The sequence below is a fragment of the Carcharhinus amblyrhynchos genome, chromosome 1, assembly GCF_965287045.1.
Source record: "Carcharhinus amblyrhynchos chromosome 1, sCarAmb.v2.hapA, whole genome shotgun sequence".
Lineage (NCBI taxonomy): Eukaryota > Metazoa > Chordata > Chondrichthyes > Carcharhiniformes > Carcharhinidae > Carcharhinus > Carcharhinus amblyrhynchos.
Genome location: NC_137324.1, coordinates 156478283 through 156493788, shown reverse-complemented (window position 1 = coordinate 156493788; position 15506 = coordinate 156478283). Strand labels below are relative to the sequence as shown.

General features: G+C 42.4%; 1 protein-coding gene across 1 annotated transcript in view; it reads right to left on the bottom strand.

Annotated features, from left to right (window-relative positions):
- maml3 (mastermind-like transcriptional coactivator 3) overlaps positions 1-14725 on the bottom strand; it is a 487731-nt gene extending 473006 nt beyond the window's left edge. The window contains exon 1 of the mRNA XM_080194249.1: positions 14643-14725. Within this exon, the coding sequence (XP_080050375.1) occupies positions 14643-14663 (21 nt within the window). The 5' untranslated portion in view covers positions 14664-14725. The remainder of the gene's footprint in view (positions 1-14642) is intronic.
- Positions 14726-15506: the final 781 nt, after the last annotated feature.

Sequence of the window (15506 nt, the reverse complement as noted above, 5' to 3'; positions counted from 1 at the left end):
GCTCATCTATCTCAGCTCCCGTGTTAACATGCATTCTGTCCCAATTCTGGACCAGAAAGACAGAATTCTCAATTGGGCCTCCCTAACACCTAAATACAGAGATGTTTGTGTAAACTGTGTGGACACTTATAGTCCTGCTCACTTAGGCAACATCCACTGTGCGCTGGAAAGCAGAGTAGTTCTTTTTCACATTTACTCCGTAGTTCCTTGTTCCCACCATATTTCCGGATTCACACGGAGCCTGGAGCGTACACAAGTACCACTATGGGGTTATTCTGCTGTCCAGAGAAATGAACGGTTATGCTGGCTCTAGTTTGACTAGGACTATAGAATGATGCTCACTCTGTGAATGACTACGGAACTCTACCTTATGCTGAAACTGTGACTCTGGGCACTGTACTCGATGCGAGTGTGATCAGTACAACAAAAGTCCCACACCTTCCTCAACCCTTCAATAAGAAATGAGAGGAGATCACGCGTTGCTTTGTCCTTAAGATTGAAACCATCCAAGCAGCTGTTTCTGTCACCTTCCTCTCTTTTCTTTCAGGGACTAACTTTCTGTAAGGTTCTCCCCTACTTAATGTTCTGACCATGCTACTGTCTCCAGTTTCTCTGGATCTCTCATCCCTACTACACAAGTCTGTCAGAAAGTTACTACGGTCATCCAGTTTGGGAAGATTTTTGTGACGTATGTATATAATGTATGTTGCGGTCTGGGATACATACTGCCCATTTAAGAGTGCGGGTCACGTAACCCCGAAGGGATTAGTGCCTCCCAGTGTGGAACTTGGTTGTGCAGTCTTAGATCTGACTTTGGAACAGTGCACACCTACACTAAAGAGCTCCCAGTGTTCCAGTTACCAAGCTTACCTCGTTGATCCTTAAGCACCCTAAGTCGATAGGTGCATACATAATAATTTTAGACCTTCCACTGATTTCATTGCTGAATTCACAGACAAGCAGTGAACAATAACAAAAAGAAGAAGGCTTCTGATGAAAGATCATGGACCTGAAACATTAACTCTGTTTCTCTCTCCACAGATGCTATCTGCTCTGCTGAGTATTTCCAGCATTCTCCGTTTATAATTCAGGATTTCAGCATTTTGTTTTTGACCTTACTGAGCTGATTTGTTTTCAGGACTTCTTTATACCTTTCCAATTGTCCAGTTATCCCGAAAAATAGGTCCACGGAATTCCTCATAGGATAGAGAAACATTCTCAACATCTATATGCAATCAACAGCCTGATGAGAATCCTAAAGAATAACCATCAGGTACAGCCATGCCTCTTTAAGAATGGAGTTCAGTTGGAGACAAGACCATCAAACCCTTTGTTTTTTAATCACTATAGGCAGCAAGATTCAACCATTCTATGAGACCAGGTAGGGTGGCACGATGGCACAGTGGCTAGCAGTGCTGCCTCACAGCACAGGGGACTTGGGTATGATTCCCAATTTGGGTCACTGTCTGTGTGAAATCTGCATGTTCTGCCCGTGTCTGCATGGGTGTCCTCTGATTTCCTCCCACAGTCCGAAAGACGTGCTGGTTAGACGCACTGGCCAAGCTAAATTCTCCCTCGGTGTCCAGACAGGCGCCAGAGTGTGGCGACTAGGGAATTTTCACAGTAACTTCATTGCAGTGTTAACGAAAGCCTACTTGTGACACTGATAAACAAACTTAATTAAAACAAATACAGACCGAAGTGTTTATCAATGTAGAAAGAGATGTTTCAAATGCTATTCTTTTGCCACATTCATCTGACATTGGTTCTCTGGTTGTTGCACCAGCATAAAACCTGCAACGTGATCGATCACCAGGTAGCTATTGTGTTTGGGCATTCACCCACTGGCTCAGGTAAACTGTCAGCACTGAGTCAGAAATGACCATCCTCAACTAAAGCAACTTCCAGAGAGACATTTCAAAACAATTAAAGACTTTCCTCAATGTAATTAAGAAAAGAGGGAAAAAAAACAGATTTGGAGAGAAAATGTTAGCAAGTGTGAGGTTATCCACTTTGGCAGAAATAATAGTAGGAGGGATTATTATTTAAAAGGCGAAAAGCTGCAGCATGCTGTGGTGCAGAGGGACCTGGGGGTCCTTGTGCATGAGTCGCAAAAACCCAGTCTGCAGGTGCAGCAGTTGGTCAGGAAGGCGAATGGAATGTTGGCCTTTATAGCGAGGGGGTTAGAATATAAAAGTAGGGAGGTCTTGCTGCAACTGTACAGGGTACTGGTGAGGCTGCAGCTGGAGTACTGTGTGCAGTTTTGGTTGCCGCACTTGCACAAGGATATATTGGCCTTGGAGGGAGTGCAGAGGAGGTTCACTAGGCCGATACCGGAGATGAGGGGGTTGGACTATGAAGAGAGACTAAATAGACTGGGTCTGTACTCGTTGGAGTTTAGAAGGATGAGGGGGTATCTTATAGAGACGTATAAGATAATGAAGGAGATGGATAGGGTAGAGATAGAGAGATTCTTCCCACTTAGAAAGGATAGCAGAACTCGAGGGCACAGTTTCAAGGAAAGGGGGGGAGCAGTTTAGATCGGAGTTGAAGAGGAACTTCTTCACTCAAAGGGTGGTGAATCTCTGGAATTCTCTGCCCGTTGAAGTGGTGAGGCTACCTCGCTAAATATATTTAAGTCACAGGTAGATAGGTTTTTGATAGACAAGGGAATTAAGGGTTATGGGGAGAGAGAGGGAAAGTGGAACTGATCCACTTCAGATCAGCCATGATCTTATTGAATGGTGGGGCAGGCTCAAAGGGCTAGATGGCCTACTCCTGCTCCTATTTCTTATGTTCTTATGAAAATATTGCCACATTAAAATGAATCATAAATCCAGCAATAGAATTAATTGGAAAATTTATCAGACCTAGTCAGACATTGGTAGCAGGAAGAAGAAGAAGGATTGAGTGAAGGCGTAGTGTGGATTGCAATCATAATAATTGATTTGGGGTGGACCCTATTTGCCCATTATAGTAGCTGATTAACATATCTGTGTCCATCATATGCTAGTCCACTTAAAAGTTCTTTAATCTCACAAAAGTCTCTAAATTCTGGAAGATCACTGTCAGCAAGTAGAGTATGTTGTTAACTGTAAAACCAGCTGTGCACAGTCCATCCAAATGCACTTTAAAAGCATTCCTGTTTAAAGTTAGTATTCTGAATGCTTCAAATACCAGTGAGAAGAGAGTCTCTTAAAGAAAGATTTGCATTTATATAGAATCTTTTGTGTCTTTTCAAAATGTATACAGACAATGAAAGACTTTTGCAGTGTGGTCACTGATGTCGGAATCAGAGAAGTCAATTTGTACACAGCAAGCTCCCACAATAACAACGTGATAATGACCAGATAATCGGATTTTAATTTTTAAGTTTATTTATTAGTATCACAAATAGGCTTACATGAACACTGCAATTAAGTTATTGTGAAAATCCCCGAGTCGCCACACTCTGGCGCCTGTTCGGATACACTGAGGAAGAATTTAGCATGGCCAATGTACCCAGCCAGCACATCTTTTGGACTGTGGGAGGAAACCTGAGCACCCAGAGGAAACCCACACAGATATATGGAGAACGTACAGACTCCACGCAGAAAGTGACCTGAAGCTGGAATTGAACCCAAGTCCCTAGCGCTGTGAGGCAGCAGTGCTAACCACTGTGCCACCATGCCACCCTATATTCTGATTAAGGGAGAAATATTAGTTGGGATATCAGAAGTATTCCCCATGTTGTTCCTCAAAATAGATTCATGTGGTCTGAGAGAGCAAACAAAGTCACAGTTTAGCATTTCATCTGAAAGGTGGCATCTCAGACACTGTAGTACTTCCTCAGTCTATACTGGAATGCTGGCCTGGATTTTTGCACTCAAGTCTCTGGGATGGGATTTGAGTGCAAAAATATGGACTACTAAATGAGCCATAGCTATACCTACCATTGAATTCATACCATCACAGCTGGTTTTACAATCTACAAAATGCTCTGCCTAATTCAAATATTTAAATTATTCCTGTTTAAAGTTAGTGTTCTGAATGCTTAAAGTACCAGTGAGAAGAGTCTATAAAAGAAAGGTTTGCATTTATATAGCACCTTTCACGGCATCTCAAAAAAGTGCAGTGTTCATGTAAGCCTACTTGTGACAATAATAAATAAACTTAAAAATTAAAATCCGATTAAAACTAAAATCCGATTACCTGGTCATGGGGAGGCCATGGCCTAGTGGTGTTATTACTAGACTGTTGACCCAGAAACTCAGCTCATGTTCTGGAGACCTGGGTTCGAAGCCCGCCATGGGAGTTGGTGGAATTTGAATTTAATAAAAAATATCTGGAATTCAGAATCTACTGATGACCATGAAACCACTCTCGATAGTCGGGAAAACTCATTTGGTTCACTAATGTCCTTTAGGGAAGGAAATCTGCTGTCCTTACCGGGTCTACATGTGACTCCAGAACCACAACAATGTGGTTGAGTCTCAGCTGCCCTCGGGCAATTAGGGATGGACAATAAATGCCGGCTTGTCAGCAATGCCCATGTCCCATAAATGAATTTTAAAAAATAAAACAGGAGTGCTTCAAAAGCAGAACAAGTGTTGGACGTAACACCAATTAGATTCTCTACAAAGAGCACTGTCCACTTAGAGCAGCCTTTTTTCAAATTCCCTCCTTAGACGGGGAAAGGATGAGGGTGAGGACACCCATCAATGAGCCTGGGAAGGTAGAGCACCTGGAGCTACGCCGTAGAAGACGCCAGCCTTTCCTTTGTAAATAAAAGCAGATTAACATTGGTTACTTAATGCAGAAAAGGATTTAGCAGCTTATTCTCAGCTTACTCTGTGGAACTCTACCTTGTGCTGAATCTGGGACTTTGGGTAAGGTACTTTACGTGAATGTGGTCAATATAACAAAAATCCAATATCCTCCTCCATCTTCAACAAGAAATGCAAGGAGTTCACATGTTGCTTTGTCATTGAGACCATCCAAGCAGTTGCCTCTGCCACTTTCCTCTCTCTCCCTTGCCCACAGGGATTGACTTTCTATTTTGCTCTCCCCTACCTAAAGTTATGACAATGCTGCCTTCCACAGTTTCTCTCCTTTTGTCCTTCACGCCCCCTCTGATTTGATTTATTATCATCACATGTATTAGTAAACAATGAAAAGTATTGTTTCTTGCTGGCTCTACAGTCAAAACATGCCATTCATAGAGTACATAGGGAAGGAGAAAAGGATAGAGTGCAGAATATAGTGTTGCAGTTATGGTGGGGTGAACAGAGAATCAGCTTATCATAAAGTAGGTCCACTCAAAAGTCTGATGGCAACAGGGAAGAAACTGTTTTTGAGACAGTTGGTACATGTTTCCAGACTCTTGTATCTTTTTCCCAATGGGAGAAGGTGGAAGAAAGTATGTCTGGGGTGCGTGGGGTCCTTGATTACATTGGCTGGTTTTCTGAGGCAGTGGGAAGTGTAGACGGAGAAAATGGATGAGAGGCTGGTTTGCGTGATGGATTGGGCTACGTTCACAACCCTTATGTAGTTTCTTGAGGTCATGGTCAGAGCAGGAGCCATACCAAGCTGTGATACAACCGGAGAGGATGCTTTCTATGGTGTAGCTGTAAAAATTGTTGAGAGTCGTAGGTGAAGTGCCAAATTTCCTTAGCCTCCTGAGATAGTAGAGGCATTGGTGGGCTTTCTTAACAATAACGTCAGCGTGGAGGGACCAGGAAAGATTTTTGATGACCGGACATCTTGAAACTGGAAGTTCTTGACCATCTCCACCTTATCCCTCTTAATGTAGACGGACATATCCTTCACTATGCTTCCTGAAGTCGATGATTATCTCCTTCATTTTACTGACATAGTGTCATCACACCATTTCACTAGGTTCTCTATCTTTTTCCTGCACTCTGTCTTGTCATTGTTTGAAATCCATGGTGTCATCAGCAAACCTGAAAATGGAATTGGATCAGAATTTGGCCATACAGTCGGAACTCGTATTGCCCGTGATACTCACCTGCTGCTGATTCACTGCTATTTCATGAAACCACTACCTACCCTAGCTTCCAGGCATTGTTAATGGTTCACTCCCTTAGTGTACTGCTCACCCCCTTCTGCCACCACCCCACCTCTTCAAGTCTATAGTAATAACTTCTCTCCTCAAAAAAATCTGTTAGTGCCTCCACCTGTACAAACTGCACCTCACCACTCCAAACCTCCCTTTCCTCTGTAAAGTCCTTGAATCCTCCAAATCCATACCCAGTTTTCCTCGAATTCCATGTTTGAATCCTTCCAATCAACAAGCTGTGTCAATGGCACTACACAATTGCAGCTTGATGTAATTGTTGTTGAATGAAGTATTTTCCTTGAATCATGGAATCCCTACAGTGCAGAAGGAGGCCATTTGGCCCATCAAATCTATACCAGCTGCACTGTGGTGGCACAGTGGCACTGCTGCCTCACAGTGCCAGGGACCCGGGTTCGATTCCCAGCTCGGGTCACTGACTGTGTGGAGTTTGCTCATTCTCCCTGAGACTGCGTGGGTTTCCTCCGGATGCTCTGGTTTCCTCCCACAATTCAAAAAGGTGCTAGTTAGATGGATTGGCCACGCTAAATTCTCCCTCAGTGTACCCGAACAGGCACTGGAGGGTAGCAAACAGGGGATTTTCACAGCAACTTCATTGCAGGGAAAACGTAAGCCTATTTGTGACATTAAGAAATAAACTTCAACTTTTCACTCTCCGAGAAAGATCTTACCCTATACCAGTGACACTAATCACGCTAACACCCCATAAGGGAATTTAATCCTGGAATCCTTAATTTTTCACTCAACCAACATCACACACGATGTGGCCATTACTGCGGATGATGGAATCTGAAATCAGAAGAGAAAATGCAGGAAAATCTCAGTAGGTCTGGCAGCATTTGAAAGGAGAGAAAAGAGCTGATGTTTCGAGTCCAGATGACCCTTTGTCAAAGCAGATATCACCTTGCTGTTGTTTGTGCGAGTTTGCAGTGTATAAATTGGTCGCAGCATTGGCTACATTACAACAGTAACTACACTTGAAAGTTCAACAATGGTTGTAAAAGTGTTTTGGGGTGTCCAGTGGGCATGCAAGGTGCTGTAAAAATGCAAATCTTTCTCCCTTTGTTTACAAAGACCAAGAACGGGGCTGAAAAAAATCAGTTGGATTAATACTAAAATAAAAATTACAATTTACGCAAAACTGAGTCTAAAATATTCGAGCAGGTTGATGATTTAAACAGCAAGCGCTCATGTATCATGAGATGGAATTGATATAAGGTTGGAACAAACGCACAGGACATCGAGAGGATAACAGCAAAAGAGGTATTCAAAAACAAAGGTAACAGCATCAAATGTTAATATCCAGCCCAACAATGAATAAACGTGACTTCAGTTCTGGGTTATTGCAACATCAAGCGTATCAAGACTACAGAAGTTTAATTAAGAAGCTTATCTGAAATATCTACAGTAAAGGTACTATAACATGAGCTATTTCAGCTCTGTAAGTCTGGAATTTAAATATGGCATAGCGCCCTCTGTTCCCAACTCCAATGGGTCTTTTTCTAAAATGCTGTAATGTTTGTAGCTTTATGTAGCTATAACTTGGTGTGTATGTATGTGTTTATGTGTGTTTGTGTTGGGAGTGGGAGTTGGGGGGGGGGACGCCTGGGGGGGAGGTGGGAATGCGTGAACTGTTATTGTGCAGAGCAAATTTAAGTGGATTCTTCTGTGCTGAGGAATTTCTGCCTTACCTGAGAGCTCTGCAGATCAACTCTGTTGGAGAAAGACAAAAACCTGGAATGGAATGCCTCCAACTAAAGTGGACTGACAGTGGTGTCAATCTGCCTCAGCTGGCTGAGTTCTTTCTCTAACTCAGAAAGATGTAGGTTGAAAAACCATTGGCAGGAATTGGGTAAATAATCCAGCTGAAAGCCGATGTGCAATTCTCCTACCCTGCATGGTAGGAGGGGAGGTCCTTAGATTAAACACTGAATGGGTGGATTGGCCATGCTAATATTGCCCTTTAGTGGGTAAGTAGCTTAGGTGGATTAACCAGGTAAATACACAGATTTATAGGATAGGACGGGGAAATTGGCCTAGGTAGAGTGCTCTTTCGGAGAGTCGCTGCAGATCTGAGGGGCTGAGTGGCCTTCTTCTGCACTGTGGGGATTCTATGGTTTATGGTACACTTTTGGAAGAAGGGAAGCAGATCATTTTCTTTGCATTTTGGCTCATATTCTATTTTTATTCTGTTTTTAAAATACACATCGAAATGAACTAGACAAGATTGGTGCCAAACTATGGGATAATGACACCCTTAAAAAAACCAGGACCAGAAGAACAGACTGAGTAGGTGTATATACATTAAATTACCATGTGGAATAGGGTTATATCTGCATTAGAACAGTCACTACATTTCAAGATAACTAAATCTATGTGAGTTTCCTTGAGATGCTGCAGAGATCTGATTGGGGGCTATATAAACATCTGCTTGGTTCAGAACAACCTTCCCTCAGAGTTAAAAGGATGTCGATTTTAACTCGATACCAGGAATTTAGCTGGCAACGTAGGAGTGTAGGAAAGTCTTTGGAACAGGGGAACAACAGTGCAAGAAGAAATGGAGAAGCAGGAATCACACCAAAACATAAAATCAATTATGCATAGCACACACAGGATTATAACTAAAATGATCAAATGTTCCTAATACAGCAGCGAGAGACTATGTACGGAATCGAACAATCAAAAGGCACTTGAAAAGCAAAATGTAAAAACATGCACATATTAAAGCAGAATAAAGGTAGTTGAGCAAACACATATTGAGACAAAACTATAGGACAACTCATGTGAAGGATTGGGACAAAAAAAGCGCTACTATGTCAAAACTTTAAAATAGAAAACAAACTTCAAAACAAAATGGAACATAGAAACTAGGAGCATGAGTAGGCCATTTGGCCCTTTGAGCCTGCTCTGCCATTCAATATGATCATGGCTGATTCTCTATCTCAGTTCCCGCTTTCTCCCTGTCTCCCTTGATGTTCTTAAAATCTTCTCTTTCTTGAATACATTCAGTGGCTTGTCCTCTCCAGCTTTTGGTGGTAGGGAATTCCACAGGTTTACTACCTTGTGAGTGAAGAAACTTTTCCTCATCTCAGTTCTAAATGGTCTCCCCTGTAACCTTAGATTGTGTCCCCTGGTTCTAGATTCCCCCAACCAGAGAAAACATCCTCCCTACTCTGTCCAACCCTGTTAGAACTTTATATGTTTCCATCAGATCTTCTTTCATCCTTCTCCGTGAATACAGGCCAGGTTGAACCAATCTCTCCTCGTAGAGGTTTACAGTATAGAAACAGACCTTTCAGCCCAACTTGTCCGTGCCACCCTTTATTTTAAAACCCCTAAGCTAATCCCAATTCCCCGCATTTGGTCCATATCCCTCTATACCCTTTGTACCCATGTAGCTATCTAAATGGTTTTTAAAAGATAAAATGGTACCCACCTCTTCTGGCAGCTTGTTCCAGGCACTCACCGCCCTCTGTGTGAAAAAAATTGCCCCTCTGGACACTTTTGTATCTCTCCCCTCTCACCTTAAAGCTATGCCCTCTAGTTTTAGAGTCGCCTACCTTTGGGAAAAGATATTGACTATCTACCTTGTCTATGCCCCTCATTGTTTTATAGACCTCTATAAGGTCACCCCTCGGCCTCCTATGCTCCAGAGAAAAAAGCCCCAATCTATTCAGCCTCTTCTAACAACTCATTTCTTCAAGTCCCGGTAGCAGGTTTACTATCCTCATAGGATAACCTCAATATCAGCCTAATAAACCTCAACTGCACTCTCTCTATTGTAAGTGTATTCTTTCTGAGGTAGGGAGACCAAAACTGCACACAACACTCTGGGTGTGGTCTCAGCAAGGCCCGTGTAACTGCAGTAAGACATCCCTACTACTGAAATTTTAAAATGGAAACTATCTTCAGTTTACTGGTTTTGCAAGCTACCAACCCCATCTCGAATGTCTCTCTCTCTCTCCTCTCCAAGGTCCTCAGATATGTTGTCACCTCTTAAATCTTTGCCCAAAAGTCCATCTTGGGATTGCTCTAATTAGGCTTCCAGCTGTGCCACAGTACCAAAATGGCTCTTATCAAAGTCATAAGCGACATCCTGTGTAAACGCAAACAGTGCTAAACCAAAATATAATTTGCACAAAACTCAGTCTAAAATATTAGAGCAGATTGGTGATTTAAATGCAAGAGCTCATGTACAGACTCACAAGGAAAAGCATCATAAGATGAAATCGATATAAGAACCTAAGAATTAGGAGCAGGAGTAGGCCATCTGGCTCCTCAAGCCTGTTCTGCCATTCAATAAGATCATGACTGATCTTTTCATGGACTCAGCTCCACTTATCTACCCACTCATCATAACCTGTTACTGTCTAAAATCTATCTACCTTTGCCTTAAAAACATTCAACAAGGTAGCCTCAACTGCTTCACTGGGTAGGGGATTTCACAGATTCCCAACCCTTTGGATAAAGAAGTTCCTCCTCAACTCAGTCCTAAATCTGCTCCCCTTTATTTTGAGGCCATGCCCCTTAGTTCTAGTTTCACCCGCCAGTGGAAACAACCTCCCTGCTCCTATCTCATCTATTCCCTTTAAAATTTTGTTTCCATAAGATCCCCCCTCATTCTTCTGATTCCAATAAGTATAGTCCCTGTCTGCTCAGTCTTTCCTCATAAGCCAACCCTCTCAACTCCAGAATCAACCTAGTGAATCTCCTCTGCACCCCATCCAGTGCTAGTATATCCTTTCTCAAATAAGGAGACCAAAAACTGTACACAGTACTCCAGTGTGGCCTCATCAGCACCTTACACAGCTGCAACATAATCTCCCTGTTTTTAAACTCCAACCCTCTAGCAATGAAGGACAACATTCCATTTGCTTTCTTAACTACCTGCTACATCTGCAAACCTACTTTTTGCAATTCATGCACAAGGACACCCAGGTCCCTCTGCACCGCAGCATGCTGCAATATTTTTACCATTTAAATAATAGTCCATTCTGCTGTTATTCCTATCAAAAGATTGGAATTAAAAGAAAGAACCTGGATAGGATAATAGCAAAAGTACACCTAGGATATTCAAAAAAAGCTAACAGTATCAAATATAAAATTAATAATTGTGACTTCAGTTCTGGGCTATTACAACAATCATTAAGAAGCTTATCTGAAATATCTACAGTAAGGTTAGTATATGGATTACAGTAGCTCGATAATTCTGGAGTTTAAAATATATACAGTCCTCTCTTCCCAACTCCAATTGGTCTTTTCTTAAATTATTGTAATGTTTGTGGCTTTATGTATATATGTGTACAGGGAGTTGGGAGTGGGTCAGTGAAGGGTAGATATATATGATTTGATTTGATTTATTATTATCACATGTATTAACATACAGGGAAATGTATTGTTTCTTGTGCAAAGCATACTGTTCATTTGAAACGAGAGAGTGTAGAATGTAGTGTTAGCCATAGCTATGATGTAGAGAAAGATCAACTTAATGCAAGGTGAGTCCATTCAAAAGTCTGACAGCAGCAGGGAAGAAATTGTTCTTGAGTTGGTTGGTACGTGACCTCAGACTTTTGTATTTTTTCTCCCCACGGAAGAAGGTGGAAAACAGAATGTCCGGGGTGCGTGGGGTCCTTAATTATGCTGGTTGCTTTGCTGAAGCAGCTGGAAGTGGAGACAGAGTCAATGGTTGGGAGGCTAGTTTGCATGATGGATTAGGCTACATTCACGACCTTTTGTGGTTCCTTGCAGTCTTGGGCAGAACAGGAGCCGTACCAATCAGAAAAAGTGCTTTCTATAGTGCATCTGTAAAAGTTGGTGAGAGTCGTAGCTGACATGCCAAATTTCCTTAGTCTTCTGAGAAAGTAGAGGCATTGGTGGGCTTTCTTAACTATAGTGTCGGGGAGAGGGGAGGGGTCGTTGGTGACCTGGACACTTAAAAACTTGAAGCTCTTGACCCTTTCTACTTTGTCCCTGTTAATGTAGTCATGATGTGGATGTGCCGGCGTTGGACTGGGGTAAACACAGTAAAAAGTCTGAAACCTGGTGTTGTCAGACTTTTTACCCTGTTAATGTAGACAGGGGCATGTTCTCCTCTACACTTCCTGAAGTCAATGACAATCTCCTTCATTTTGTTGACATTGCACCAGCTGTCAACAGCTGCTGCCGCAACTGTTGCTGCACCAGTTCACCAGATTCCCTGTCTCATTCCTGTACTCTGTCTTGTCATTGTTTGAGATCCGTGCGCATGTGGGGAGTTGGGAGAGGGTCAGTGAAGGTGCACTGGGAGAGTGTGAGTTGCAAATTGGATTCCTCTGTGCCTCTTCTTTCCTGACTTGTCTTCAACCTTTGGGGATGACTATCTTCCTCCACCACTTCTCTGCTGTTGTCCAGCTGGATGGAACTGCACTTGCCTGGTCCCACTCTTAGTTATCTAGACATGGACAGAGTATCATTTGCAATGGCTTCTCTTCACGCTATTACTTCCAGTATTCCCCAGGATTCTGTTCTTGGCTCTGTCTTATTTCTCATCTACACGCTGCCCCCCCAGCATCGACACTGAAGGCACAGCTTTAGTTTCCATAAGTACGCTGATGATACTTAGCTCCACCTCACCATCACTTGTCTCAATGCCACAGTTACCAAATAATCAGGCTGCTTATTTGGCATTCAGTGTGGAACAGATACTTTCCTCCAGTTTAATATTGGGAAGACCAAAGCCATTTGGTCTCCACTACAAATGACATCCCCTAGCTACCAACTACATTCCCGCTCCCTGGCAACTGTTTGAGTCTGCTGCAGACCAGTTGCAACTTTCGTGTCACCTTTGACTCTGAGATGAGCTTCTAACCACACATGTGTGTCATCAGTAAGAGCACTTACTTCCACCTCTGGAACATTGCCCAACTCTGCTCCACCTTGGCCCCCTCTGTTGCTGGAGCCCTCATCCATGTCATTGTTTGCTTTAGACTAGAGATTCCAAAGCATTCCTGATTGGCTTCTCACATTCTGTCCTCCAGAAAATCCATCGTCAAGCACTCTGCTGTCCGTGAACCAACTCCCTTTCACCATCGCTTTGAGCAATGCTTCCACTTTAAAATTTTCACCCTTGTTTTCAAATCCGTGGCCGCGCCCCATTTTGGATGATGTCGCTGAATCTCCTCAGGATACCTGCGCCCCTCTAATTCTGGCTTTCCTGGTTTGAACTGTTTCACTATTGATGGCCAAGCCCTCAGCTGCCTAAGCTCTGGAATTGTCTGCCCAAACCCCTCCGCATCTCCATCCTGCTTTAAAAAGCTCCTTAAAAATCTTCCTCTTTGAACCATCTTTTATGCCATCTGTCCCAATATGGGTCAGTGTCACATTTTGCTTCAGAACGATTCCGGACGGCATTTTACTATGTTAATGCTGCTATATAAATGCAAGTTTTTGTTGTTATCCATCCCAGTTATCCAAACCAGATCAAAGCATGTAGGGTATGATGAAAAACTAATATATTTGCAGTTGCCAAGGTCTGGGACACCCCCCACTTCACCCCTTAAACATGAACATTTTGTTTTCTAATTTCCCCATGGTAATACCAATTACACAATAGGCCCCAGGCTTAATCCTATGTAAACTACACTTAAACCATAGTTGCACTGATAATGAAACATGAAAGTATATGTAATGAACCAGAACAGAGCCGTAGAAGAAAGCATTTGGAGTAGGTGGAGATATAGGACAAGAGTACTGTAGAGTACAGATACACAGCCAGGACTCAAACACTGAACAGGTTCAGATCGCAATGAAAACATGTGGCGGAACATTTATTGGAATAGGACTGAATAGAGCCAGCACGGCTTCATGAAGATAGCAGCTCCAAGATCATAACTAAAATGTGGTATAGATCAGCCAACTATAGAACTCAGATCGATATCATAGACCGGATCGGAGTCAAGAGTAAAATTGTGAAGGATACAGGCCACCTACATGATTGAAAGCACTCAAGGCTGAGAACCAGCACATGAATTAATCTACCAAATTGGGGGAGGAAACATGACACCAAAGCAGTTAGGGCAAAGCAATGGGCTGGATTGCCTGTATGAGCAGGAATAAATACAAGGACTTCTTTAGTATTACACCCTCAACCTCAAGTAGTGGGAACACTTCTTCTTACCAGAATTATGGACTCACTCCTCAATCAAACCTCAACTGACATATCATTTTGGTTTTCTGGTACCATTTCAGATTTAATAGATCAGTTCCAGGTTCTACTTACAGCATATATGTACACTAAGATTTGTTCCAAATTTTGCTCTGACTTTGGAATCGAAACCTGATGAGAAAATGGTTTGAACTGGACTATATGTAGCAAGTCTGACTCAAACCCATGCTCTCCCTATGTACGGTACCCAGCACATAGGGTGAAAGCTGGCAATGAAATAGAGTATTCTGCAGGCATGCCTTGGATTAGGACATCAGAGTGGTGTGGATGCTAGTGTTTTGTCTACAACACTATATTTGAGAACTTGGTTTGGACCAGTAAAGTTGGCAAATTTAAACCAACCGAACTTAAAGGAAAACTTACCTCTTCAGAGTTGGGTTTCATATCACTTTCACACCAGAGTTTCCCCCACTGTAAACACTCAGGTCGTGTGAAGCCAGCATTGGTATCTCAGCAGCCTCGTTGTTCTCATGATAATGAAGCTGCTCCCCATAACAAAAGCTTCTTTCTCTGTCCTGTTCCCTCTTGATAGTCACACTCATGCAGTCTTTTTAGCAACACTCAGCCTGTTCTTGCCTGTAGTTTAAATGGGGAGGGGGGGGGGGGGGGCTGGGGGCGGTGGGTGGGAGGAGGGAGCTGAAGGAACTCTGATTTTATCCAACTAATACCTGCAGTGGGCAAATCAGTAACCTAGAGGGAATTAAGTGGACTTTCTCCAGGAACACAAATAAAATGTGAAATAGAGGCTTAATAAGGTCAGGACTTGGGTTCAGCTACAAACGAATTCAGGATTCTGATGAAAACATTGAACACATTCTTTACACTCTGTCAGCTAAAATAAGGGATGGATTCTCTCTGGGATCAGGACTATGTGAAGCTTAAACTGTGAGACAGATCACCTCTGGGATCCGGACTATGGAGTTCTTTCCAGGATAAAGTCAAAATAGACCATCTGGAAACAAGATGAAACATTACATAGATGTAGGTAAAATTAAAAACAAAGTATCAGCATCAAAGAAGTGAAGATGACAGGAAAGTAAACATATTCACCCCATAATATTTCTTCAAAATCTCAAATTATTTTAATAAAGACATCAATAATGAATTTCCCCTTGAAGCAACATTTTATTTGGCTTTTTCATTAGTTTTTGTATATCACTTTTTTTTGCACAGGTTGTTGCTAAGGATAGTGAGATAATTGGATGAAAAAGGTAGTTTTGATGAAAG